This window comes from Wyeomyia smithii, chromosome 2 (genome assembly GCF_029784165.1).
Source record: "Wyeomyia smithii strain HCP4-BCI-WySm-NY-G18 chromosome 2, ASM2978416v1, whole genome shotgun sequence".
In the NCBI taxonomy this organism is placed as follows: domain Eukaryota; kingdom Metazoa; phylum Arthropoda; class Insecta; order Diptera; family Culicidae; genus Wyeomyia; species Wyeomyia smithii.
In genome coordinates, this window is record NC_073695.1 from 242,143,745 (window position 1) to 242,171,478 (window position 27,734).

At 36.0% G+C, this 27,734-nt stretch overlaps 1 protein-coding gene across 3 annotated transcripts; it reads right to left on the minus strand.

Annotated features, from left to right (window-relative positions):
* Window positions 1-283: 283 nt before the first annotated feature.
* Window positions 284-20,215, minus strand: LOC129720789 (galectin-7-like). Of its 3 annotated transcripts, none has more exons than XM_055672540.1 (5): window positions 19,871-20,215; window positions 1,152-1,269; window positions 683-1,062; window positions 497-615; window positions 284-433 (listed from the first exon to the last, which is right to left on the minus strand). In XM_055672540.1, the coding sequence occupies exons 2-5, from the start codon at window positions 1,256-1,258 to the stop codon at window positions 311-313; spliced, it is 729 nt and encodes a 242-aa protein (XP_055528515.1). In that variant the 5' UTR covers window positions 1,259-1,269; window positions 19,871-20,215; the 3' UTR covers window positions 284-310. The 3 variants fall into 3 exon arrangements, with proteins under 3 accessions (XP_055528515.1, XP_055528513.1, XP_055528514.1); XM_055672538.1 differs by having other exon boundaries at window positions 1,152-1,366; window positions 19,871-20,214; XM_055672539.1 differs by having other exon boundaries at window positions 1,152-1,405; window positions 19,871-20,214.
* Between the last annotated feature and the right edge of the window lie 7,519 nt (window positions 20,216-27,734).

Genomic DNA, 27,734 nt, shown 5'->3' on the forward strand with positions numbered 1-27,734 from the left:
AACGTAGATAAGTGAAAAGTCATTTATAATTGTGAAATTTTTTCGCTTCTCTCTGCTGATTGCAGGTTGAGGTATAAGAGGAGCCGCGGAATAGAGGAAGATAGCTATTTAAAATTCCGGAAATGCTGGCGCTTCTAGATAGTGCATTTGACTTTACAAAGTTGCTCTTCGCAGAGTAACGAGAATTTATGCGATTTTTGGTATTCAATTTTGGCATTGTCATTTTAGACATTGTTATCGTTTTATTTTTCTTGAAATTTTCCATAATTTTTGAATTTTTCGCCTGATTGTTACAGCATGAATGAAAGAATCAGGAGATTGGTTTTAGGGACAAATAAAAAGACATGGGTATTGTTGTCACTCTTTTTATTGTTTGCATACCAAGTAATAAGAAATAATTCTTTCCCAATATGTAGAAGAAAAAGAGTACATGCTAGAAGAAAAAGAGTACATGCTAGCGGCATTTTTCGGATTACCTCATAAATCATCAAATCACATTGAAAAGTCCGGATGAATTAAGGGAAGAGCCGCCTGAGTAAGCAAGATCACCTGGAGCTGCTGTCCTATTGTTGAGTGACACTGGCAATACTGGAAAATCAAGATCACTTTTCCTCCCTGAGAATCGTGGAATTAGGCTAGGTAAATATTGTCAACGGCATATATAAAGTATAATTGTACAAACCAAAGTTCCGGTAGATCTCGCTCGCAGGATATGGCGGTGCAGGAACACAATAATATTCAAACTGAGTTTTAAGAGACTGGATCGAACAACCGCTGGTGAGTTGTACGTACCTAATCGAACGCAATGGCATGCGATGTCTAAAGTCAGTGAAATGGGTCCCATTTATTGCGATTCTGAAGATATTTGCCATGACCAAAATCAACAGTTCAAATGGTTGGCCGTGTTTAATCGGACAACCTCCGTCAGTTTCTTCGGTACCCCAGACCTGGTTTTCATACGTATTTCGCACGATCTGGTTCAGGTCGGGGCGTATACTAATGTGCATAGGAATATCACCGTCTGGCGACCCCTCGGTTCCCGATAGCAGGTCGATGTGACACCTCCATCCAGCAAAGAGAAAAAAATTAGTTCAGTTAGAGGCTATAAGCATAAATAACCATAAGCCAAACTTCGGAGCAATATTTCTTACCATGAATCAGCTTTGATTTCGCCATTGGTTCGAATCAAACTTCCAGCAAAAAAGCCCCCTGGTACCAGACCCCTAAAGCCTGTCTTCTTCACATGGACTGTTATCATGTACAAGTTTTCTATTTGTCATCATTATCATCAACATTAGCAGTTTATGGTTAAATATTTTCTTTTGCCAATACAAACAATCTACGAATTATCGCAACTACTTTCAGCCTTTTAAAATAGGTCAACTAGAGTTTATTTTCCGGCACACTAGGGATGCTTTTTTACTTTGTATCTTTTTGTATCAAGCTCATGCAGAATAGTGTTTAATGAGTATGACCCAAAACGTAATTTTTTTCTGCACAGTGCTTTTTCGATTTTAGCACGGTCAAAAAAAAATTTACCGTGAATTTGGCAAAACCGTGAATTTAGCGAAATTACAAAAATTAATGTCTTGTGTTGGATTTAATTGAAATTCATATGATTTGTACTGCTCATTCTTTAGCATAGCTAGCAGAGTCTAATGCTTGTTTATGTGAAATTGTGAAACCACTAGATTTTATAATTTTTAAAACCACGCTCTATGAGGACTGTAGGGATTTTAAAGCTGTTCACGGTGCTCCCACAGACCGTTATTATAAAAAAAATGCACCAAAGAATCTGAGTACACCATTCGATTCGTTATGATGTCCAGAATCTCTGGTCAAAATTTCAAAATCATCGTACGGTACATTCTTGAGTAATGCTCTTTTGAAGGTCGTAAAGTACAAAAAAGTGGTTTTTGTCTATAATTGTTTCTGTGATTGTCAAAACAATAAATTTTACATGGTCATGAGGAAAGCTTAGTTGAAGGCATAGATTCTTAGAACACTTTGCATTGTTTTGACCATTACAGACGAAATTATAGACAAAAAACTGATTTTAAGGAGGGGTGTTCCACAAAAAAACCCTATTTTGTCGTGTTCAACGTACAGATAGGACATCGTAATATTCAGCAACTGTTTTTCTTTTAAAATTTTTCACAACTTTGCTGAAGAAAGCAATCCGGTATATTGAAAATTAGAAAAAATATTTATTTTATCTAACTGTTAGGTGGATTTCTCGAAAAACCAAAAACGCCAAAAGTAAGGCCTTGTTCTATGACACAGTTTTGCTGAAGACATTGAGTACATAAAATCAATTTTTTATAGGCAAATCTAGAACGATCACGATTTTTCGTATTTAGACCACTGTGCACTGTAGGATTTTCAAATAAATCTTTCCACCAATTGTTAATGTCTTGAAATATAATACTTGGAATGTGTAAAAACTATTTTGGAAGATGTTTCATGAAATTGTGGCTGAAAAACGTGCTTGACATTGAGTATTTCGTCGTTTTATTATCACTTTTTTGTACTTTACGACCTTCAAAAGGGCATTACTCAAAAATGTACCGAACGATGATTTTGAAATTTTGACCAGAGATTCTGGACGTCATAACGAATCGAATGGTGTACTCAGATTCTTTGGTGCATTTTTTTATAATAACGGTCTGTGGGAGCACCGTGTGTTAACAGATCTACTTTCTCAACTGGCCGAATAATAAGTAATTTTTGCTTCAAGGTTAATGTAATCCGCAGTGGTGGGCACCGCTAACCGAAAATTTAGAGACACTAATCGCTAAGTCACTAACCGGAAAATTTAGCTCGATAATCGCTAAACGCTGAACGCTAAACCCACATTAGCGGAACTTTCGCTAATCGCTAATCGCTAACTTTTTAATATGTAAATAGTCATATCACTATATTTATTGCTCATGTTTTGTAAGATTTGGACCACTTTGATCTGTTTTGGTTAAACAAACGAAAACAATTACTTTTTAAAGCTATTTACAGTAAGAGGTTCACGAAACGGTATTCATATTTGATTTTGTAAAAACAAGAATAACAAAAGTTGTTTAGCTTGCATTGAAAACGTTTTCATGAAAATTCAATTATTATCTGAATCGAAGGAGTAGAACCAAAGTTTTCATAAGTCCAAGCGCATTGCAATTTACCAAAGTTCTTGGTGTGCCAAAAATTCAATCTAGACCTTGTGCTTGTTCTTCAAAATGCTCCTGTGGCTTGTACGATAACTGGAACTCCATTCTAGGGTAAAAAAACTGACAAAAGTAACTTTCGCAGTAAAGTATGTTCATCTTTCGAAGCAATTTACGTACGCCATCAGCAATTCACAGTTTTTCTAAATATTTCTATTGTCGCTTCTCCACAAAATTTAGCGAATTAGCGGTTAGCGTTTCGAAGGCCAAAATTTTAGCGACGTTAACAGTTTCGATAACCAGCTCAAAAATTAGCGAAATCGTTAAATCGCTAACTGAATTTTAGCGTCGCTTATTAGCGAATCAGCGAATTAGCGGAATGGTGCCCACCACTGGTAATCCGTATTTCACGGTTCATTTTTCTCAGAATAATGACACAAATTATTTGTAACAGATATGACACTTGGTTACCTCAAAAAATTGATCAAAAAAATTGAGTTCATAAAACTATACACAAGCAAGGAAACAAGGCACAAATGAAAATGATGTTTCGAATACATTTTCTGCAACTGGAAGTACATTATTCTTGATTTGAAGTTTTTTTTTAAAAGCGTGATAAAAACGAAAAAAAAAGTGAGAAAATCGAGCGTGAATTTGACGAGTAGTGATAAAAACGATTGTTGATAAAAGCGAAAAAGCACTGTATGCACTTCCTCTCTGCGACCATAATCGTTGATCTAATGTGAGATTGGCCTAAATCCCCGTTTGTGAGATGCCAAAATACGAGCCATCACCGCTAATGGCACCCGCTAATACTTTGTTTGTATCGTCCTAGTGGCCATCCACCAGCAAAATGATTGGTTTAGGCAGAAGCAGCCTCTTGCATAGTTCAAATAGTACATTCCCGGTTTACGAGGTATATAATTCTGTTAGGGAGAACAATCATTAACCGACCGATCAGATCAATCGAAACGAAATGCCTCTGACTTCGAAGATATCTACGCGTTAAAAACACTCTACTGCTCTTCGATTCACAGCCTCTTGGAGTATGCTGCACCAGTATGGGCACCATACCACACAGGACTAGAATCCAAAATCGAAAGCATTCTACGTTCTTTCGTTCGATTTGCTATGCGTCGTCTTCCATGGCAAGATCTTTTACACCTCCCAGCTTATGAGAACCGGTGTCAGCTGATACAATTAAGCACACTAGCCAAACGTAGAACCATACGTAGTGTTGTCCCAAAGATTGTTTGTTAACGACCTCCTAACTGACGCAATAGACTGCAGTTATCAGCTTGAACAGATAAATGTCTACTAAATCAGACATTCTTTCGGACTACAACCCATCGAACTTCTTATGGTCGAAATAATCCGTTATATTACTGCATCAGAATTTTTAACGAAGTTAGCAACGAGTTCGATTTTAATATAAGTAAAACTCGGTTTAAGAGAGCCACAATTTAATTAGTTATAGATAATATTTGTCTGTCCTGTATTACTATACTGAAGCCTAAACAACTGAAATTTGCACTTTAACAAGGCTTGCCAATTCTCAATAGCACAGTTATTTGCATAATTAGGGCCCCACTGACTTCGATTGCCAGTATTCCAAAAACTGTGTGTGTTGTCAAAATAAGACAGTAGTTCTATTGGAGTGTCGGCCGATGTTCCTGCTATTGATGCTCCCACTAACGCACAAAGGCAAATTTTCACTACAGGAAGTGCCGCTGCACCTACCGCTGGCGCTGCTGACAACCACTGCTATTTAGTTAGGACCATCTAGTAGTAAAATGATTGATTTGAACCGAGCCAGACTCTGGTGCATACCTTTTTGCTACGTATATAATTCTGTTGACCGTGCTAGGGTTGGCTAGCATTAATCGACCAATCATAGGTCGAATTTTACGTTTTAACAAGGCTTGACAAATTTTAACTTTTGGAGGTTATTTAACATATGTACTAAATTCAGGGCTTGACAATGTCGTCGTTACAATGGTAGCGTCAGCTTGAGGTGTGATGTTTCAAGAAATCAATAAACCTTTCTTGAAAAGCGTGAAAAGTTGCCGTATTTCGATCAGGGCAATCGGAAATAATAACGCAGTTAAATTGAACGACCTTGCCCTTTTCCATAAAAAAGACGGCAAATGGGTAAACGGTCGCCTGTAGGTTGCTGCAATGAACTCCCTGTACATTGGTAAACAAAAGAGCAGTTTTTTTTCCAATTCAGCTTGTTTCATTGAGACAAAATCATGTTTGCACACATTTGGGATGGTTTCTAGAAACTGGTCAATGCATGTTTCAGCGTGACTTACCTACTACCGTTTGCGGTAAAAAATGGACTTTTTCGAATGGTGGTAAAAAAACACTAACACAGATAATTGAGTTAGAAAAATTTTCTATTCAAGGTATTTCTGTTAGCTTACTTGCAAAAAAATATCGACGCCCTTGAGAGTGGTCTTTTGGCAGTTAACCTTCCCCATGGCGGACGAAAAAATGCGTGTAGGAATGTTTATGAGTTTTTTCTTCGAATTATTTATCAATTCATCCTCAGTTTTTTGCGACAAAATGGTTGGAGTAGATCTTACGCTTCGGGTTTGCCCAAAAATTCTCGATACAATGCAGCTGGATGGCAGTAGGCTTTTTTTCGATGCTCTGATTGTTGTCCAATTATGCCAAGATTAGGGTGATTTACCGGTAAAACAAAAACCGGTAAAACCGGTAAAACCGATATTTTTTTCAATACCGAAATATCGGCATTAGAGAGGCGAAAAAACCGGTATTTTCGGTATTTTTCTTTAAATTTAAAATACCGAATTTAAATTAAAAACTTGGCACAATAATCATAAATCATTGTTAGGCTAATGAATGCTACTCACTTAGGATTTACAAATCACATGACGATGTATACGTATAATAAATACATTTATACAGAAGCTACATTGAATAATAATTTATCAATTATAATATTTATCAAACTATTTATCAATTTTTGGTATCTTTTCTGTTTGTTCTGCTCGGATTCAGACGATTTGTTTGTTTGTATCGATAACATGTCAAAAAACTTCATAGCAATAAAGCAAAACATTTATTTTTTAAGTAGAACAGCTAATCTCCTTACACACTTATACTCACAGTGGCAACGCGTGGGTTTTGAACCTACCAGTTTAACTACAAATTATGAAAATCATAGTTTGAGGCAGTAATCACAATCATGTAAGCGAAGAAACGCAAGTCATTATTCATTTTGTGCTATTTGAAAGTAAAACAAAAAAAACAATAAATAAATATAAAATTGGATTAGGACAGTGGTGGGCACCATTCCGCTAGTTCGCTAATTAGCGACGCTAAAATTCAGTTAGCGATTTAGCAATTTCGCTAATTTTTGAGCTGGTTAGCGAAACTGTTAGCGTCGCTAAAATTTTGGCCTTCGAAACGCTAACCGCTAATTCGCTAAATTTTGTAGAGAAGCGACAATAGAAATATTTAGAAAAACTGTGCATTGCTGATGGCGTGCGTAAATTGCTTCGAAAGATGAACATACTTTACTGTGAAAGTTACTTTTGTCAATTTTTTTACCCTAGAATGGAGTTCCAGTTATCGTACAAGCCACAGGAGCATTTTGAAGAACAAGCACAAGGTCTAGATTGAATTTTCGCCACACCAAGAACTTTGGTAAATTGCAATGCGCTTGAAATTATGACAACTTTGGTTCTACTTTTTCGATTCAGATAATAATTGAATTTTAATGAAAACATTCCTAAGAGAATTTATTTTCAATGCAAGCTAAATAACTTCTGTTATTCATGTAAGTAATTGTTTTCGCTTGTTTAACCAAAACAGATCAAAGTGGTCCAAATCTTACAAAACACGAGCAATAAATATAGCGATATGACTATTTACATATTAAAAAGCGTTAAGCGTTTAGCGATTATCGAGCAAAATTTTCCGGTTAGCGACTTAGCGACTAGCGTCGCTAAATTTTCGGTTAGCAGTGCCCAACACTGGATTAGGGATTAATTTTTTGTTGGTACAAAGTGTTTACAGGATGAAATAATCAACCAATAAAGAATTTCATCCTAAAAATTACTGCTCCTCGAAAAAGTGAAATTTAATTTCACTTTTATTGGAAACTAGCTGAATGTACCCGGCCTCGCTCGTGTAAAAGTTTCTGCTTTTTCTCTATTTTTGTATTTGTTTTACCAACCTTTAATTTCAAATATTTATTTCTGTTTCAGTTACAAACATGTTCATATGTCGAATTTTTCGTTTCTCCATCAGGAGCTAAAGTTAATAAAATAATTATAATAATAAATAATTTGAACGAACTGTTTAAAGAGCATCAAACAGCATAAAGAACTATTTACCCTCGATTCATAAGGATTCGTAAAAAGTAAATTCTGGTCTGATCGTGATTTCTTTTTTTTACTTCTTTCATATATTCTTCTCAACAGTTTTTCTACGAATTTTCAAGTTATTCGCTAATTTGAAACTAAGTTTCGCGATGTGAAAAAAAAAATTGAATGAAATTCTTCCTTTTTTTTTGTTATTACATTAGTTTCGAAATTATGTTCTTTGTACTCATATCACTAGATTCATTTATTGAAGTTCTTGAAACACTGTTATCCAGTGTTGTATCTGGATCGTTTACCACAAGAGATCAAAACAATGGTCACAGGGCTACTAATCTTACAAAAAAATCTGGATCGTAATGAAACATAGGTACTCATAAATGCAAAAACATAATCATGCATCGACACGTCCATACATTGATGCAACTTGAAACGCTAAGCAAAAAATAAATTTCTAATCCAAACTCATGTAGGTAACGTCTTCGGCAGTGGCTTACTTCGGCAGGTAGAGACGTCAAGCTACAGGATGGTCTTAAGTTTTGTAATTCATACAGTGATTATCCCCGAAAAACACGATGTTTGCTTATTCCAAATGCTGTAAAAAAATCAAAACTGTGTCATGGTTAGAGTTCTGTTAGAGCTGTCCAATTTTTTCTAATGACTCATGGGTTACTATGTTTGATGATGGGTGGTTTAGTCAGTGCGGCATTTTCGTCCATTTAAAAAATGCTAACGGTAATGAATCCATTCTTTACTACCCGTCACGAACACGATTAACATTGGCCCACACCCTATCGACTTATCGGTATGAGCGACGTCGATATCAAGCTGGATCGATACCTTCGCCCCGATATTTTTTCGATACTCAAGGGATACTATAGAATCGGAAATTATTGTTAATTGCTACAAACTACCTCGCGGAAAATCCTTGTAGAAGTACGCGGATACGACTATACCCGATAATGTCTTCCACAAACAGCGCGAAAAATTTGATTTGCGCATTTTTTTGTAAAAGATATCAACATGATTTGATATGCCAACTCACTTTACCGACGGTTTTCATACCTCTTGCGAGAAAAATGCTCCTGTAATTGACATTATTGTCAATGAAGCGCCAAGTCGCTCAACTATCAAGGATTTTGTAGTGAATTTCATAAGGGAACATCCATAAATGACGTAGCTTTTTTAAGGTTTTCTTGACCCCCCCTCCCCTTCCCCATCGTAGCATTTCGTCACGAAGCCAGGACCCTTCTGTAGATAATTACATAGCTTTATACAGTAGGTTCCCGTTTTTGGCAACAAAATTTTTAATTTCAGCTGCCAAAACTGGAACCGTGCCAGAAAAGGAAACCTTTTTTGTTATAAATATATTCAATTTGAAATTTCAACATTATTATGAAAATTTATTTATTTATATGAATCAATAGGTTTTTAACAAAATCCGTCGTATATAACGTACAGTTATAACAAATTTCAATTTTGTCGTCCCTTTTATTCACTTGCAGCGATTGGACAACAGCGTCTGTGACGTCAAGCTCTCTGTTTTATTTGAAAGCAAGTTATTGTAAACGACAGATTGTTTTATATTGCCAGACCTGTTATATACGACAGTGCGTTGTTTACAGTTGGTCAAATATACGTTGAATATAAGTTACCCATTAGTGAGAGAAATTTCACCCATTTTTGAAAAAGTTGCATGGTTTTTTATTGAGTAATTTTTTTACCCATTTGACGAGTAACAGCTACTAATTAGTCTTTCGATAAATTTTTAATTGATTTTCATAATTTGATTCTGCGGTATGTGATATATTCTAGGGGAACTACATTCAATCAGCAATTCCACAAAAAACGGGCAACCAGTTATATCGACCATTTTTTATTCGGCTGAAACTTTGCATAGATGTTTTTATAGGCAAAAGATGCCATTTTATGCTTTTTGTTTAATTTTTTAGAACACGGGTCGTTTTTGAGAAGCTATTGAAAAATGCTATTTTGGAAAGATATTGATGATTAAAAATGTTTTTAGGGACAAAACGGTTTGTTTGATCGATATGACGTCTCCGGCAAAGTTGTAAATAACAACTTTGTGTTTACAACAAAATAAACACTCTGAAATTTTTTTTTCTTAAAAAAGTTAAAATAAAATTCAAAAATTAACCCTCTGGTGCCCAGTGCCGCCTTTAGACGGTTTTCATTCAATCATCTAAAAAGCTTCAATAAGGACTTAAAAATGTTTATAGGGCTTTGAAGTGATTTTTTCAAAGTCCGTCTAAAAAATAATTTGGGCACTAGAGGGTTAATTATCTAAAAGAGATTTCAAATTTTTTTGATAAAAACTACAAAAGATTACCTAAGCAATGAAACCGCTTCAATCATGGAAAAATCAGGAAAAAAAACTTTTTGAAAAATAAAATATTTTGTTTTTCACAAAAAAATATTAGAGCTGGGACATTTTTTGTGGAACTGCTCCGCTTGCTTCATTTGAAATACATTATGGAAAACATATACTTTGTGTGTAAACAAAAGAAAAAAAAAAGACAAGAAGACCTCTTGGGGGAATTCCATCGTTACAAAATCATTGACAGAACAACCCCCTACGTAACTAAGCATATGCCAACGGCATATCAATAGTGTTGATAGTTGAGCTCGTTAGAAATCATCAGGCATAAATTGTTTTCAAATTCAGCTGAATCAGTTTCATCCCAGAACGAGAGTCAAAATCAGCTCAGTTTGTTGTATAAATTATTGTATACTATGTACTATAAAAAGTTGCCAAAAACGGAACCCTTTTGTTGCGAAAATCGGAGAGTGCCAAAAACGGAGCATGCCAAAAGCGGAACATGCCAAAAACGGAAACCTACTGTGACAAACCCCTCCCCCCCCTACATGATAATTTTTCTTGCAAGTTTTACTATCAAAAACATACCCTGTGTCATAAAAGAACAAGAAATAACAAGGCAGTAATAAAAATGACCCTAAACATACAAAACAGTGATAATAAGAAAATTTGAAAAAATCCAAATTTTTTTCTTGGTTTCATATATGCTACGCAGCTTGACCTGACCCCTCACCTGAGTATAGTGGTCACCCTAAAGGTCAAATTGCAACATTTTCCTCATAATTGTGTTTTTTTTTTTTTGAAAAACGGGTATATAGGGTGTCGAACGTTTCCGGCAGTTTCTTTTTTGCATAAGACTGCTGCAGAAAACCTACCGAAGACGTTCGACAGCCTAACCGTAGAACGGAAACCGGAAACGTACCAACTAATGTAGGATGTTTCTTGTTCCCTATTTAACATTTTCCTAGCATTGCTGAACTTTATCGTCTTTCTTTGATAAGTTGCTTCGTGCAGGGATGTATTCTACGAAACGGCAGACAATAAAGAATAAGAAGCAGGATATTTTGTCGTGCCCTAGATTTAAAATCTGACCGCAGACGCACTTATGCTATGGTACTGTCACACTTGTGGCTTCATTAGGTCTATTAGAATAAAAAGGGCAGCTTTTTATAGATCTGTTCAAGTAACAGGTAGAACATCGATGCTTGGCGCTCGATACCATCTTGGTATCGATTCGACCAAAAAAAAAATTGATACTCGAGCATAGATGCTTTTGCATATTTTGGCCAATGCTAAGGAGAAATCCCTCCCTTCTTTGCTGCTGAAGCAGTTATTTTCAAATGAATCATAAAAACAACGTTCCTTGTTCTTGAATCATTCTCAAATTGCTAGAATTGCATAGAAATGGATTGGTGGGTAACTCCCAATACCGTAGCAAGCTGTTCCCACGTTTGACATGGATCCTCAACGGGCAATTTCTTTAATTACGCCCTTCTGTACGCAGGCAGCCGTCAACATCGAAACTGCCATCTTTAAAGCGACGGAATCAATCACGGTGCAATGTTTCACTTAGAGCAGCGTTTACGTGAACTTTTTTTCGCTCTCGATACTTCGATTCTTTGGGTGAAATGAGTTACTATACTTTTTATCGACTGTTAGTTTACTCAGAGGAGTTTCTTTCGGCTTCGCAGTCTTTAAAATGTGAAAAAGAAAACGATATTTTTCACATTTTAAAGACTGCGAAGCCGAAAGAAACTCCTCTGAAATGAGTAACGTAACGATTTTTTTGGGACAAATCATTTCACTCAGCTTGATATATAAAGACACAATAAAATTATTAACAAGTCTAAAAGGTTTGCTTACCGTGTGTCTCAGCTCGTTTTGAAATTTTTAAAAATCGACCAGCACTTACAGCTGGCCGACAAGCAGAATTTAGTTGTGTGGGTGCATATAATCTACAAAATCGCTAGGCTTTACGAGGCAAGTATCAATAAAACGCAAACTTTTTCAATGTCCAAAAAACAAAATAATGTTAAAATAACACCGAAATCATGAGAAAGTGATTTAAAAAGCATAACCCCGACCTGATCGGGAATCGAACCCGATATCACAACCGTGTGGGAGAGCTAGCCGACCGACATCGCTAACCACCGAACCACGGGGACCAAGCAAAAGAATAACAAAAATAAATTCAGGCTCAGCTTTAAACCACCTAGACCAGAAAAGCCATAAATGAAAAGAATGCCATCAAAATTTAGCCTGAAAGGACTGAAAAGTTAGAAAAGATTTTAAATAAACAAATACACTAAATCTAACTATTCAGAGGAGGACCGTTCATAGTGAAGGAAATATCAGAGCAAAAGATTTTAGGACTACACTTTGCAAACAAGTGGACAGATATGGCTAAAATTACATATCGTCGGTTTCGTGCAACACTGGCACAACTCAAAAAACATAGTTTCGAGAAAAACGCGTTTGAAAATTTGCGTCGAAAATTTATTTTTCGATTTTCAAGAAAACTTTGAAGTTTAAGATTACCAATCCTTATTTAACACCTCTAGGCCTATTATGATTTGTGCAGCAAAGGCACTTCTACTCATAACTCTGGAATTTTTGTGATTTTAGAAATGGGATGTCGTGTGATGAAACTTAACAGTATTTAGCATCGTTTGCCATCAAAAAATAAAAAATGCAAAATTTTGAGTTGCGCCAGTGTTGCACAAAGCCGAAGATATAGTAATATAATTGATAATATACAATTTCAGTTGTCGAACAACAGAATACGGAATAGGAATATTCATGCAAAAGCCCTGTATTTAAATACATTCATTCTTTCGAAGCTCTGGTATATAGCGCAAGTAATTCAACAGAGTAATCTGCAATTAGGAGAAATGAAAGCTGCAATTGGCAAGTTTCTTTGGGGTAACAGTATTTTCGAAGTTGATCGAAATTAGTTGCATTTGAGATGTGAAGATGGTGGCATTGGACTGGTTGATGTAGAAAGCAAATGCAAAGCTCTGTTCATGAAAAATATCCTTTATGACCAGTCAGGAAACAACAATGCAAATGAAGAATACCTGTTAAAGTTAAATCATTTGAGCCAACTATCCCGAAATGGTAAAGAATGGATCATAGAAGCTAAATTTTTGAAGCAGAATTTCTATTTGAAGTCTGTTATGTTGATGTATTGGTATTTTATTGACAGCAAGTGTGTGGTTCCTAAGGTTAAAATTAATTTACCCGTTGTGCAGTGGGAAAACATTTAGGAGAATATCAAATCCTTCTTTTGTCGATGGAGGACAAGTCACGATTGTATTTTTCCGTGAACGATTTGATACCAAATGAAGAAAACTTATCAAGCTACGGCATTGGTCGTCTTCAAAGTTCCAATTGTGACATATGTTCATTACCAGATGACAACAAGCATCGCATTATAGCATGTAAAAATGCACATCAAGTCTGGACATGGGTCAATGAAGTGCTACGTAAGCATAGCATTGCACGTAAGCGAATGCAGAGAGTATTCTAGCGTGAAAAGTGAACTCAAAAAACCAACGACAGAAAGCTGCCTTATGGATAGTGTATAGGGCCATTAGTTTCAATTTGTACATAGACGGTAATCTATTTAATATAAAAAAAAAAAAACAGGTGAGAGAAATGCGATGAAACAACAGACAAGTATTTAGAAGACATTTTGGTAAATATTGTAATTTTAACTAGATCTGTAATGTAATGTAACCAAGAAATGCGAAATAAATACTATTTATTTAAAAAAAAAAAACTCAAAATGCATGGAAACGCTCGTAAAAGCAAATTGACCTAACTCATTTAAAATATAAGTAGAGAATATAAACTATTTTAATTTCAACAAGTCTTCAGGAAAACAGGAAAATCCAGAAAATTGATTATCAGGAAAAGGCTGAAAGCTACTATCAAAAATTCATTCTGAATTAACCTCAGTAAACTTCAAAACGTCTTCATGTCCTTATACTGAAAAACATCCATCAAATCCAGAATAAATCGAAAAGAACATAATTTAATATATAACTTCAAAAGCACATTGGAAAAAAAATTCTAGAAATGCATCGAAAAGAAAATTAAGAAAAATTGAAATCGAAAGTAGTTATAAATTTTCCTCGGTCCAAACCTTTTCTAATCATTCTAGATTTCTAGTTCAAGATTTAGTTCAAAAATGTAAATTTATATTTTGAAAACCCGTTGAAACCACAAACGAAAATGATATTGAATATGATATTAAAAGAAAAAATGATATTAAAAGTTCAAAATAATAAAGTAAGTATTTCAAACGAGAGAAAAAGGTCGAAAAAAAAGAGATTTAAAATCAGCTCAGGTTGGAGGACGCCTCTTAAAAAATGGCCAAAACAGAAATTGATTCCAAGTTCAGCTACAAGTGGTTCCATAGATGGATGGATGCAATGACAAAACTGAATCCCAATTTAGCTCACAGTTTAGACGAAAGTGGCTTAAAGTGTTAAAAAGTGTTACAATATCGTCATTACACATAGCCGTGTGAAGATGTTTGTCAGTCTAGCAAAAGTCTATAACTCAAAACTGCTATTTGCAACAGTTTCTCCATAGTTTACGTTCTTGCTTTCAAAAAGGAAAAAAATTTGGCTGGCACGATCACTAGAATCCTATTTTCCAGTAGAGAGCCAATGGCCTAGTTAAGAGAAAAAAGTCCAGAATCAGTGCGTCTTGAACTGTCCTACAGATCAGACGTTTTTTCGGTTGCTTGTGGTCTTTGACTGCCTATAGCTTCAAAGTTTGTGTTTTGTCAGTGTGTCTTTTAAAGGCTACCTGAAAGTTATTTCCCATCAGTCTTTCTCAAGACTACCTACTTTTGAATTTAACATTTGTTTTAACTTTTTTCGTATCACCTGAAATAGCTGGACGGAAAAAGAAACCTCGCATCGCTGCGGGGAGGAAAAGAGAGGCATCTCTTTCTGACACTTCGAGTGTCTGTAGTGACAATCCTTTTGATATTTTGCCTGTGCAAGAAGCTGGTGAAATGGAAGTTATTAATAATGAAACTATACAAAATATAAAATCTTTAAAAAAGGAGAAAGTTCCACCTATTGTGGTAACTATTTCTTCTGAATTTAATATATTCAAAAAGGAACTTTCAACGTTTGTTTCTGACGTTAAAGTTACCTATCAAATTGGCCGTAGAGGTAAATGCCGCTTATTAGCCGACTCAGTAAAGGGTCGTGATCGTCTTGTTCAGTATTTAACTGACAAGATGTACAAATTTTTTACATATGACACCAAGAACGCCAAGCCGTTCAAAGTTGTCTTGAAAGGTCTCACCAACGATCAAACCGTTGATGAGATCAAACTTACTTTAACAGAATTACTTGGCATAGCCCCTACCCAAGTAATTCTAATGAAACAAAAATCACGAGGCGAAAACAGTCAAAGTACTGGAATTTCCCTTGTTAATTATTTAATTCATTTTAACCGCAATGAGGTTAACAACTTAAAATTTTTTGAAAAAGCACATGCTTTGTATAATGTGCGTGTAAAGTGGGAAATTTATAGGAAGTATGGCGGAGGTGAAAAGCATATCACCCAATGCCGTACTTGCCAACGTTATGGCCATGGTTCCAAATTCTGTAACATGGACCAAAAATGTCTTAATTGTGGAGACTCTTCTCACAAAAAGGACACATGTCCTGTGAAAGAGAGTAAAAATTTTCGCTGTGCGAATTGTAACGGCAACCATATGTCAAATTTTTATCAATGCCCAGTCCGTTTAGCAATTGTTAAGGCAAGGCAAGGTAAACAAAATTCAATTTCTCAATTTAAACCAACTTCAGAACAAAATTCTCCAAGCGTACCAGTGACGCATAGTTTACCTACTCCTTTGCATACCCGTTTAACTTATGCACAGGTTACAGGTAGTTCGAACATTATACCGCCAAGTGTTGGTAGTTCGAAAATGACCGTTAATATGGGTAAGCAAAACACGCTAGAAAATAATTGTGTAAGCTAATATTGCTACCGAAAATATTTTTTCTAATGTCAACTGCCTGGGGCCTATTACGGCAGGTAAACTTTTTTTTTTGCAACAGGCAATGTTCGATCTTATGAACGCCATGTTGCAGGCAAAATCAATGTTTGAAGCCATTCAAATAGGCACAAAGTTTACTATTAAAATTGTTTCTAATTTAAAATTTAGCAATGATTTTGAATAAAACAATTAAAATATTAAATTGGAATGCTCGCTCATTGAAGGCCAATGAGAATGAGCTTTTCAATTTTTTAACAGTAAATAATGTGCATATTGCAATTATTACTGAAACATTTTTGAAACCTAACATAAAATTAAAATATGATCCCAATTACGTGGTTCATAGATATGATAGGATTCAGGGTTCCGGCGGTGGAGTTGCAATTGTTATTCATCGCCGAATCAAACATCGTGCTCTTCCCCATCTTGAGACGAAAGTTATTGAAACTTTGGGAATTGAAGTTTAAACTGAACTTGGGATTTTATTTATTGCCGCAGCATATTTACCATTTCAATGCACACGCGAGCACAAAAATTATTTTAAAGGTGATTTACAAAAACTCACCAGAAATCGTTCGAAATTTTTCATAATCGGCGATTTTAACGCTAAACATCGTTCATGGAATAATTCTCAAAGTAATTCCAATGGCAAAATTTTATTCAATGTTTGTTCTTCAGGATACTATTCTATTTTGTCTCCGAATAGTCCTACATGCTTTTCTTCTGTAAGAAACCCTTCAACAATTGATTTGGTGCTAACAGATCAAAGTCATGTATGTAGTGATTTGATCACACATGCTGACTTTGATTCTGACCATCTTTCAATAACTTTTTCTTTATCACATGAATCAGTTTTAAACCCTATGAGCTCTGTTTTTAATTATAACAAGGCTAATTGGGAAAGATACAAAACTCATATTGAGAGAAATTTCAATAATGAGCTTGATTTGCAAAACGAAGTGAATATTGATTCCGCTTTGGAAGCATTAAAATTTGCAATTGTTGATGCCAGGAATTATTCTGTTTCAAAAGCTCAAATGAAATTTGATTCACCAATAATTAACGAAAATCTTCAACTTCTAATTCGTTTGAGAAATGTCCGCAGACGTCAATATCAACGTTCTCGTGACCCTGTTTTTAAAACTATTTATAAAGATTTACAGAAAGAGATTCAACATAGATTTACTCTTCTGAGAAATCAAAATTTTGAGACTAAAGTTGAAAAATTGAAACCATATTCAAAACCATTTTGGAAGCTGTCGAAGATTCTTAAGAAACCTTCAAAGCCTATTCCAGTTTTAAAATATGGTGAAAGTTTTCTTGTATCCAATGAACAAAAGGCTCAAAGACTTGCTCAGCAGTTTGAGAGTGTTCATAACTCAAATTTGAAATTTGTGAGTCCAATTGAAAATGAAGTCACACGTCAATTTGATTTAATTTCTTCCCAGAATTTTTTACCTGCAGAAATAATTGAAACTAACTTGAATGAGATTAAATCAATTATCAAAAATTTCAAAATTATGAAAGCACCTGGTGACGATGGAATCTTTAATATACTAATCAAACATCTCCCTGAGAGCACAATGGAATTTTTAGTGAAAATTTTCAATTGCTGCTTCAAAATTGCATATTTTCCCAAATTATGGAAAAATGCAAAAATTACTCCAATTTTAAAACCGGATAAGAACCCAGCTGAAGTTTCAAGTTATCGACCAATCAGTTTGCTTTCTTCAATAAGTAAACTGTTTGAGAGAATTATTCTTAACAAAATGATGTCACACATCAACGAAAATTCAATTTTTGCAAATGAACAGTTTGGATTTCGCCATGGGCATTCCACAACTCATCAATTGCTCAGAGTTACTAATATGATACGAGCTAACAAATCTGAAGGTTATTCCACTGGAGCTGCTCTTTTAGACATAGAAAAAGCATTCGACAGTGTTTGGCATAAAGGTTTGATTGCGAAATTGCAAACTTTTAATTTTCCAATTTTCCTAATCAAAATTTTAAAAATTATCTTACTGATCGAACTCTGCAGGTTGTCTATCAGAATTCAAAATCTGATAGATTTCCTGTCAGAGCAGGTGTACCTCAAGGTTCAGTCTTGGGTCCAGTCCTGTACAACATATTCACTTCAGATCTTCCTGATTTGCCTCCAGGATGCACAAAGTCATTGTTCTGCGATGACACAAGCATTTCCGTAAAAGAAAAAAGTCTTCGTGTCATATGCAGTCGATTGCAGAAAAGTTTAGATATTTTTTCTTCCTACTTGCAAAAGTGGAAAATCTCTCCCAATGCTTCTAAAACTCAAATGATAATTTTTCCGCATAAGCCTAGGGCTTCTTTCCTCAAGCCAAACAATAATCACGTTGTCAAGATGAATGGGGTTATTTTAAGTTGGTCCGACAAGGTTAAGTACTTGGGACTAATTTATGATAAAAAACTTATTTTCAAAGAGCACATTGAGAGTATACAAGCTAAGTGCATCAAATATACGAGATGTTTATATCCTCTCATTAACAGGAATTCTAAACTTTGTTTAAAGAACAAACTTTTGATTTACAAACAAATTTTTAGACCAGCAATGCTTTATGCTGTACCGATCTGGTCAAGTTGCTGTTCAACAAGGAAGAAAACGCTCCAAAGGATTCAGAATAAAATTCTGAAAATGATTTTGAAGCGTCCTCCTTGGTTTGGTACACTCGAATTACATAGACTTACTGGTGTTTAACCATTAGAAGCTATGTCAAATAAAATTATTAACAATTTTCGACAAAAATCGTTGCAATTCTCAATTGCTACGATAAGCTCTCTTTATAACCAATAAGTTAGCAATAAGTTAGTTGTAAGTTTACTTCCCCTTTTCTGACAAGTAGGTTTAAATCCCTACGAATGATTAGTCCTAATTGCGAAAGCAAACAAATCCTAACAATTAAAATTACAAATTTCTAACAGTGTTGAGAAGTCACCATTTGTGATTGGACACACATACTCGTTATTTACTAATATTTATCATAAATACTTAAGCTACTAACAAATCCCCCCTTAAAAAAAAAAAAAAAAAAAAAAAAGTCCAGAAAGCATCAGGACAATTGAAAGTTGTTACATTCTTATAGCTTTTTCGTAGTATTTCAAGGGACGTTAAAAGTGTCGCAAATTCCCTCAGAAAATGTAAAAAAAAACGATCTGCAGATGTTAGTTATGCTTAAATCGGTCTATTTTTCCTGGGTCTTTAATAAATTCCCAACACAAAACATTTTTCCTTCCTGTCAATATTTGGGTAAAACGTTAGCAAATTATTTTTGAACCAATTTAACTAAGATGTAAGTAACTTGCAGCAGACAAAAAAGCATGGAAAAATATTATTAATTTTAGGCAAAAAAATTATGAAAAATTTCTCGCCCATTTATTAAATTGTATCTTTCACTATTCAAACGTTTTTATTTTTCAAACAACCAAATCCACTCGAATGATGATCATCACCATCTTCCAGCAGCAGTACAGAGTAATGAAGTAGGTACATACATAAATGCACATTTAGTTTACATCGAAGCCGACCGACGACGTCAGAAGAAAACTAGCGCGAGCAAAAGGCACAAACAAGATTCGCCTTCGCAAACTAAACTACACACTCGGCAGCTCACAATCAACAAAAGATGCACCGTCGCAAAATTGCATTCTGCTTCTCTATTAATAGATAATATTCCGTTCCAGTTTTTTCCCTCTTCCTTTGCAGGCCACTAAATTGCGTCTAAGTGCGCTTTAATTTGCCCTGTTCGTGGCTCGGAAATGCATCAGCAGACAACCGTTTCTAAACGACGACACATGATTCTAACACATAAATGCACTATCATTTTCAGTTCAATATTTAACTTTCACGCTGTCTTCGCTTGTTTACAAACACTTGACTTCGAAACCGGTGACGGTCATCGTTATAATCCAAATTGAGGTGCGTTCGGATGTTTTAGAACGATTGCTTGGATTGTGTAATTACCTTTCACGAGGAAATTGAATTCGCTTCTGTGAAAGGGGACTCAAAATATTTGTATGATCGCTCACAGGACCGCCGGAAGGTCACACGAACCACACACACACACGACTGCGGGGCGCACGCTAGGAAAAGCTGCCCCCGGTAGCGGGCGAGCGTTTCGCGGTCACTCGCAGCGGCTTAACTGTGGCGCACGTAGAAATACAGGCATTCTCGCAGAATTCGTGGTAGGACAGGCTCCGGAAACACAGCGAACCGGGAAGGACCCCGTGCGAAACAGAGGTCCCCCTTGTTCCGGTTGTGTGTCCCGTCGTCGGCCAAAACAGAATTGCAAAATCTTTCGCGCCGGATTCGTCACTGAACAGTTGAAACTTTCCGATCCAACTACGCTAGCGATGGCTACACGGACCAGCCGTCGGTCGTGCTGGTGACGAGGGTGGGAAAAGGACTTAACCCTTTCGACCCGACTGTCAGCGTCGCCCAGAAAGGGAGAGATTGCTTTTTGCGAGCCGTGCTCAGATTCTCTCACTCGTGTCTAAAGTAAACTGCTAGTGCAGAACAAATAGTTTGCTGCTCGGTGTAATTAACAAAAATGAAGCCCCCCTTCGCTGCAGCCTGCATTGCATATCACTGTGACGTAATTATGTGCAGTGCCGGTGCAGTGCAGTACCGCGCTCAGAGACAAGGATGGAGCGAATCTCTATGATAATATATAATAACAGCATTCTTGTCTTGGGTAAATAATAATAATAGTAAACGTACATAGCGAGCGTTGATTGCTCCGGTACGGGACAAAAGCGTTTTCTTTAACGCCCGTCCGCGTATAGTTCAGTGTTCGGAGGCACATCGCGCTGAAACCGCAACACGGATATGACGTCCCGAACGCCAGTGGATGCCAGCAACAAGCTTTCACTGTTCCTGTATACGTTAATTCAGGAATCTGTGTAAAAACGACATGAATATGAGTATTTTTATTTAGGATAAGAATTAATAAGAATTAAAACGCTTGTCATAATTTTACTCGCAGGGTAAACAGACCTCTCCCCCTCTCCCAGGAATGAACGTCAATGAATTAGTTATGTTTATTACAAACAATAAATATTTTATTAAAAGCTGCAATTGAAAAAAAAATCTCCAAATCATAGGCTTTCAATCTACCGAAGCAACACGCCCCAATGCAAAAGAATATAGGCCACCAGCAGAAATCAACACGCGAAGTGAAAAGCGCCTATGAAGTCTCAAAAGTAAATTAAAAAGCAATGGAATACATCATCAAAATACAGGTGGGGTATATTGCCTGGAGCTGTATTGTAGCTGTGAACACTAAATATTTAAGCAAATTAGGAAATTCTCACCGTTCCTTCACTTGGTACAGCTGCGTATCGGTTCACCTAAGGCTTATAAACACAAGTACCGAATAATACACCTCATAAACTAGTTAAAGCCCTGGCAGAAGTGTTACAAATATCTGCAATCTGAAATAGCTCAATCCAAAGAATCGTCCTCGACGATTTCACGCTATTTGTATGTGCCTTAAATAATTTTGAGAGTCATTTTCTGGTATTTCCAACCTTGCCTTGTGATAAAATTCTCGCTTTATTTTTTCTTGATCTTTGATAATTTTTTCAAACTTAATTTTCTAATGCTAAGAAATTCAGCATCAATGTTTCTGCTAAGAAGTGTTTTTGAAGATTTTAGGTCCAAGTCTGTATATATTTTTCCCAATCCGTTATTTGCCACTTTTAATAATTCCATTAGCTTTTGAGGTGTTTTTAACGAACTTAGTTTTTACCGATTCTCTCGTGATTATTTTAATACTCTAAATAAAAGTACCAAAGGTTTTTGAACAAAGTTTTGCAGTTGTTCCCTGTCTTTGTTGTTCTTAGATACGTTTATTAGCTTTCCAGCTTCTTTGTGATGTCATTTGGTGATGTTTGCTTTCATTCGGTATAATTCTCTGCTTTTCTGCTCCTTAATCTGGGCTTACATTTTTTTTGTTTGCAGTTTTAAGGACAATTTTAGAATTTCACATATAACATATTTAATGCGCAACTTAGTTCTTGCTATTTGTCAATAGCGAACACCAGCAGTCGATTTGGCATAGCTAAAACGCGATGAATCAAGCTGAGACATATGATAAACAAACTACTTTAACATGTGATTTTAAGGTGGCGTCATATACTTTTGGTTATGTGAAAATGTCAAATGCCAAATAATCGTCATTTGCGGGAAGAATTAGCTTTCCATTTATCCAAAGAAAATGGCAGCTGAAGTGCACCGCGAGTAAAAAAAAATTACAGAAATGCTGCTCTAAGTGAAACAACGTGCCGTAATTGGTCGCTTTAGAGACGGTATCTATGTCAAATGCAGGAACAGCTTGTTCCGATATTAAAAATTATCCAGCAAGCCATTTCCTAGCGATTGCATGCTTTAGGGATGATGAAAAAAAACACGGAACTTGGATTAATTGGAGCCAAGAAACGTTAAGCGTCGTTTTTTCGCCTTAAACAACTGCTTCAGCGACAAAACGAAGGGACATCGTGACGGGTGATGAAAAATGGATCCAGTACAACAGCTCAAGAAATAAAAATAGTCATGGTGTCTGCTTCTATGGCCGCATATACACGTTCCAAAGGTTTTGTTGTGGGAATATTGGTATAATGAGCACCCTAACTTGATTGTTGATTTAAGCATGGAAAACGACAAAAATTTTAGGCTGTCTTCAGTGCAAAACTTGAATTAACTATCTATAATTAAAGGTACACTATTCACAAATTGAAAAGTTTATCGCATAATGGTGAAAAACACAAATTAGATTCATGCATCAAAAACTAGCAATCAGTCGATGTGTGGGGCACAATGAGCACCCCACTGGGGCATAATGAGCACTATTATAGAACATATCTTGCAACTGTGTAGAAGTACAACTAATTGGCCAACGTTAGTCGCGGTATGCCGTGATACTTGGCGGCTTATTTCGTGAATGTCCCGTCGCGCTTTATGGTGGCCAATTCTACCTGTAGTGCCTTTTTCTGGCCGATTCGGTTACAAAGATTTTCTAATATATGTTCGCACGTGGCACCATCACTGTAAACAAACACTGACTATGGAAACAGACAAACTCACAAGTCTACTAAGATCAGTTTCCGGTAAGTTTATGTGACGAGATGTGCTCATTTCACCCCACCTTAAGGTGACCATTTTTTTATCCAATTAGTTGAAGTTAACATGAGATTTTAATGCTAATTATAGCCTAAAATCAAAACTTCAATGATGGTGAAATTTGGGGTACGACCCCTACGTCATATTGATGTGTTTACATACTTGATTGAGCCATTTAAAGGACCGTAGAAGCTTATTTTGTAGTGCGCAATAATAATAATTTTTCCAACATCCAGGAACCAAGATGATTTTTTGAATATATTTCCATATTTTAAACAGACAAACCACTTTTGTTCTACATAAAGAGATACTGTAGTAACTACGGAAGAGTTCCACATACCATATTATATCAAAAAATGCGTAGTTTCGCATAAAAGAGGGGTGCTCATTTCGCCCCGTGTGCTCATTATGCCCCTAATCCCCCTATTCGGTGGGATCAGGTCAGTGTTATTTTTTTATGTGCTATTGCAACTGAACGAAACAATCACTGAGGAACGGTATCGACTTCAATTAATGCGATTAAGCCGAGCACTGCGTGAAAAATGGCCACAATTTCGTGAAAATTTCAGAATCGTCGTACGGTATACTTTTGAGTGAGGCCCTTTTGAAGGTCGTATAGTACAAAAAGTGATATGATATCGTCGTAATGCTCATTGTAAAGATCGTTTTTTAACAACCATTTCATGAAATAACTCTCAAAATGTTTACTATACATCCACTAAGCAAAGCATAGCCTTGGAGCTATATTCCGATTCGGAACTTGCCGATCCTACTGACACTAACAGTCTCTCCCGAGCCGAGACTTGAACCTACGACAACTGGCTTGCTAGGCCAGCATCGTTCCTCGAGACCATCTGGCAGAAGTGAAAGATTTGTCTGAAAATCTCACAAGGCCCAGTGGTCTTAACTCCAAAAATCTTGATCGTTTCAGATGTGACTGTGAAAAATAGATGTTATGAACCCAGTGTCTTCAGCAAGTTTGTTTCATAAAAGTTACTTTGGTGGACGTGTTTGGTTCTTCGATCAATCCTCCTAACAGTTATCATTATTATTTGTTGATCAATTCATCTGACTCTATCTGTCTACATGAATAAAACTCAAACCACTAACTTATACAATTACGTTAAAAGCTTATACAATTACATTAGAAGCAACCATTTGGCGGCACACAACGCTCTAGCTGAGCTCCGTCGACATTGTACAGTTTCCATATCAAGAACACAGTATTGAACCTCGTTGAGTGGCAAGTCTGTTGGGTTACTCCAAGGAAGCAACCTTAGTTGAAGCGGTTTCCAATACGGAGCAAACAAGGGCGTAGAACGAGAACGAGGGCGATCACAAGAAGTAGGCATCACGAAAATTTTTGGCTGCTCTGATGATGAATCCTAGATGTCTATTTGCTTTTGCAATAATATCTGAGTATAAGGATTTCTAAACGAGAGCTGCGTATTCAATGAAACTCAAAGGTCTCTTACAACTCCAACTTTGATAACCGGACGATCTGTCAATTTCGTAAGCCCACTCAATGGCAAATTTCTTCCTTGTGAAGGATATGACATTGCATTTCTGTACACTAATGACTAGGTGATTCAACATTTTTGGAACAATTTTATTAGCCGTTGTAGTTCAATGCTAGTCTTCTACTAATTCGACAATGACGAAGATTTTGAGATCATCGGCCTGCGCAAGTTTACAGCCAGGAGATAGAAATAGACAGACATCGTTGAAAAAAATCGAGTAACCCAAGTTGATTCCTTGAAGACCTCTTTTTTGTAAGATTTGGACCACTGCGACCATTATTTTGATCTTTTGTGGTATTGAGGACCTCACTCAAAAATGTACCGTACGACGATTTTAAACTTTGATATTCAGTACGTCATAAGGCGTCGTACACAAATTACGTAACGCATGAAGGGGGAGGGGCGTTGAGTCAGCGTTACTTAATGTTACACAGGGGGGAGGAGGTGGGGTTTTTGAGACTGTTACGTAACCAAAATGTTTGCTCAAAATCGAAAATTTGGAGGGGGATCAGGTTATTCAGCATTACGTAATTCTAGGGGGGGGGGGAGTCAAATTGAACGTTGCTTATTGTTACATAGGGGGAGGGGGTCTGAAATCTAGATTTTAGCGTTACGTAATTTATGTACGACGCCTAGCGAATGATGATATGTGAAAGCACCGTGGGGTTTGACTTCACCCACAAAATTCCCCAGCCTCAAAAAAACGAACATTTTTATCGTAACGGTATTGGAGCAAAGCCAGGAAGATGGATCAAAGTAGGTAGCGATGGGCAATACTTCGAATGATTTATGTGTAACTATTTTTTTTCAAAATAAGCTCACCAAGCAGCTTTTGTCAACAATAGGTCCACAGACGATCAGATGTTCTACGCAAGGAGGTATTCAGAAAGTTATTGGAACAGTGGAGAAACATTAATTGTTGCATCATTGGACATAAAAAAGCGTTCGATACAGTAAAACTAGAATCTATGGAAAGTATACTTCAAGGACTGTCAGTACCACAACATATCATTAATCGAGTTAGACAAGCGATTATTTGCGAACGTACAAGCATCTTGTGGAAAGGAATAGAATCTGAACAAATGAGGAAGGCTAGAGGCATTAAACAGGGATGTCCAATGTCGCCATTTATATTCACTCTAATTATCCAGGAAGTTTTACATCAAGTTAAGAGAAAATTTCCGAGATTGAATTTGTTGGAATTACACAAGAAAGGTCTACCAGTTGTTTCAGCTTTCGCGGATGATATATTGGTAATAACCAAAAATATAAAAGAGATGGAAAAATTCATTAAAATTTTGAAAGAAGAGTTAAAAAAGTAGGGTTAGAAATGAACTCCGAAAAAAGCAAAATTCTAATAAGAGAGCCTAAGTCAGATAGAAACATACCAGATAACCTAAAGCTAGACAACGAAATGTATCAAGTAGTAAAGACAATGAGATATCAGGGAACCTATTTCACCGGAACTCTGGACAGACCGAACACAACTAGAATCAGATGCAGACAGGCTATAAGTAATACAAAAATAGTTTCGGAGTTCATGAAAAGAATGAAACCCAGCTGGCACATAGCAAAACTGATATATTTAACAGTTCTATCTCCCGCAATAACGTATGGACTAAAATCAGCGGCTCTAGTTAAAAGAAACAGAAAATCTGTTGCCAGGTACGAGCTTCAAATTGTTAATGAATTGTTGAAATTATCTAGAGATAGACCTAAGGGCAGAGTTAAAGTTTCAAAGCTACTAAACGGAAAAACGGCAATAAACAGAGTACGAGTTATGAGACTTAAATACTGGGCTCATATACAAAGGAGAGAAGCAGGACATCCATTGAAAATAGCAGAAAAATTAGAATTTAAAGAGAAGAAAAGGGGAAGGCCAGCAAAAACTTGGAATGGCACAATCAATGAAGTCAAATCTAAATTTAATGATATTACTGAAGTAGGATGGCACAATCTGGCAATGAACAAAACAGAATTTAAAAACAAAGTGGAAGAAATTTATAATATAGAAGGCAGTGAAGAAGAATTTGGTCCTGAAATCGAATAAGTTATGAATGAAACCATAACTGTAAAACAAAATTTGTTAAAACTAAAGAATATCAAAACATTATTTATTGGTTGTAGAAAGTATTAAAATATAATTCCTAAATCACATCCCTCAAATTATCAAGCACCTTTTTACAAGACAAAATTAACAGTTCAATGACATGATGTATTGCAGTCTTATGATCTTAAAATCTACTAGAAATAAAACACTCAAATACATCATACACTTATTTTATGATCAATATGGCCTTCTTATAATCAGGCTATAGACGTTATTTTTTGCGCTTTCTACTTCAAAAATTTGCAGTTTCAGCTATGGAAGGCACTCGGCTGGGATCTCCTTTACATGCCCTAGTGCTTCTTGTTGTATTTTGTAATTAAATTATATCAATCTCACATTATATGTTCATTATCATATCTATATTGTTTCGATGACTTTGTACGGTGAATGGTTGCGCTGCAATGTTGTTGTAATAACTGATTTTAATTCATGTTTCCAGCCGCAGAAATCAACACAATAACATGTCGTGAATTGGACAATGATATGTCGTGTATTTCTATATATTTATTTCATCCATTTTATTTAAGCACAACATAACGGTCACTTTCCATACATTGAACAAAACTAGATAAATTCTTCATATACATCAAAGTAACATCAAATAAATCGAAAGTCTGAACACAATAGCAGAATCCCAATGACTCTACTATTGTTTTCGGGCGGGGCTTGCCGACGGGAAAAGGATTTCGGAATGCGCTGCAAGTACTCAGTCATTCTGTAATGGATCTTTGGAAAATCGGTAGAGCTAACACCTTCTTGATCCCGAAACAGAGAAAATTGCAGAAATGAAATTATACTGCAGCTGTCTTTTTTTCACATTATCACTGCCAGACAGTGGGAGAGAGATAGGTTCCACACACACACACACACACACACACACACACACTATTTTTTTTCAAAATAAGTTGCATTTTTATTAGATAAAAAAAGCGAAAACTTTGTTGCTCAACTAATAAAAAAGAGGTTTCAAGACGGTCTGGGCCTAAATACAGAACAATTTATTTAAGATATAGATGCCGTATTGGAATTAACTCGTGAGAATTTTTCCTATTTATACAATTTTTTGTTGGTTTTTGAA

Coding starts and splice junctions, on each gene's coding strand:
- LOC129720789 (XM_055672540.1), bottom strand. CDS start 1,258: ATGATAACAGTCCATGTGAAGAAGACAGGCTTTAGGGGTCTGGTACCA. Junction 1,063..1,151: donor GAAATCAAAGCTGATTCATG/GTAAGAAATATT, acceptor TGCTGGATGGAG/GTGTCACATCGACCTGCTAT. Junction 616..682: donor CGAGATCTACCGGAACTTTG/GTTTGTACAATT, acceptor CACGATTCTCAG/GGAGGAAAAGTGATCTTGAT.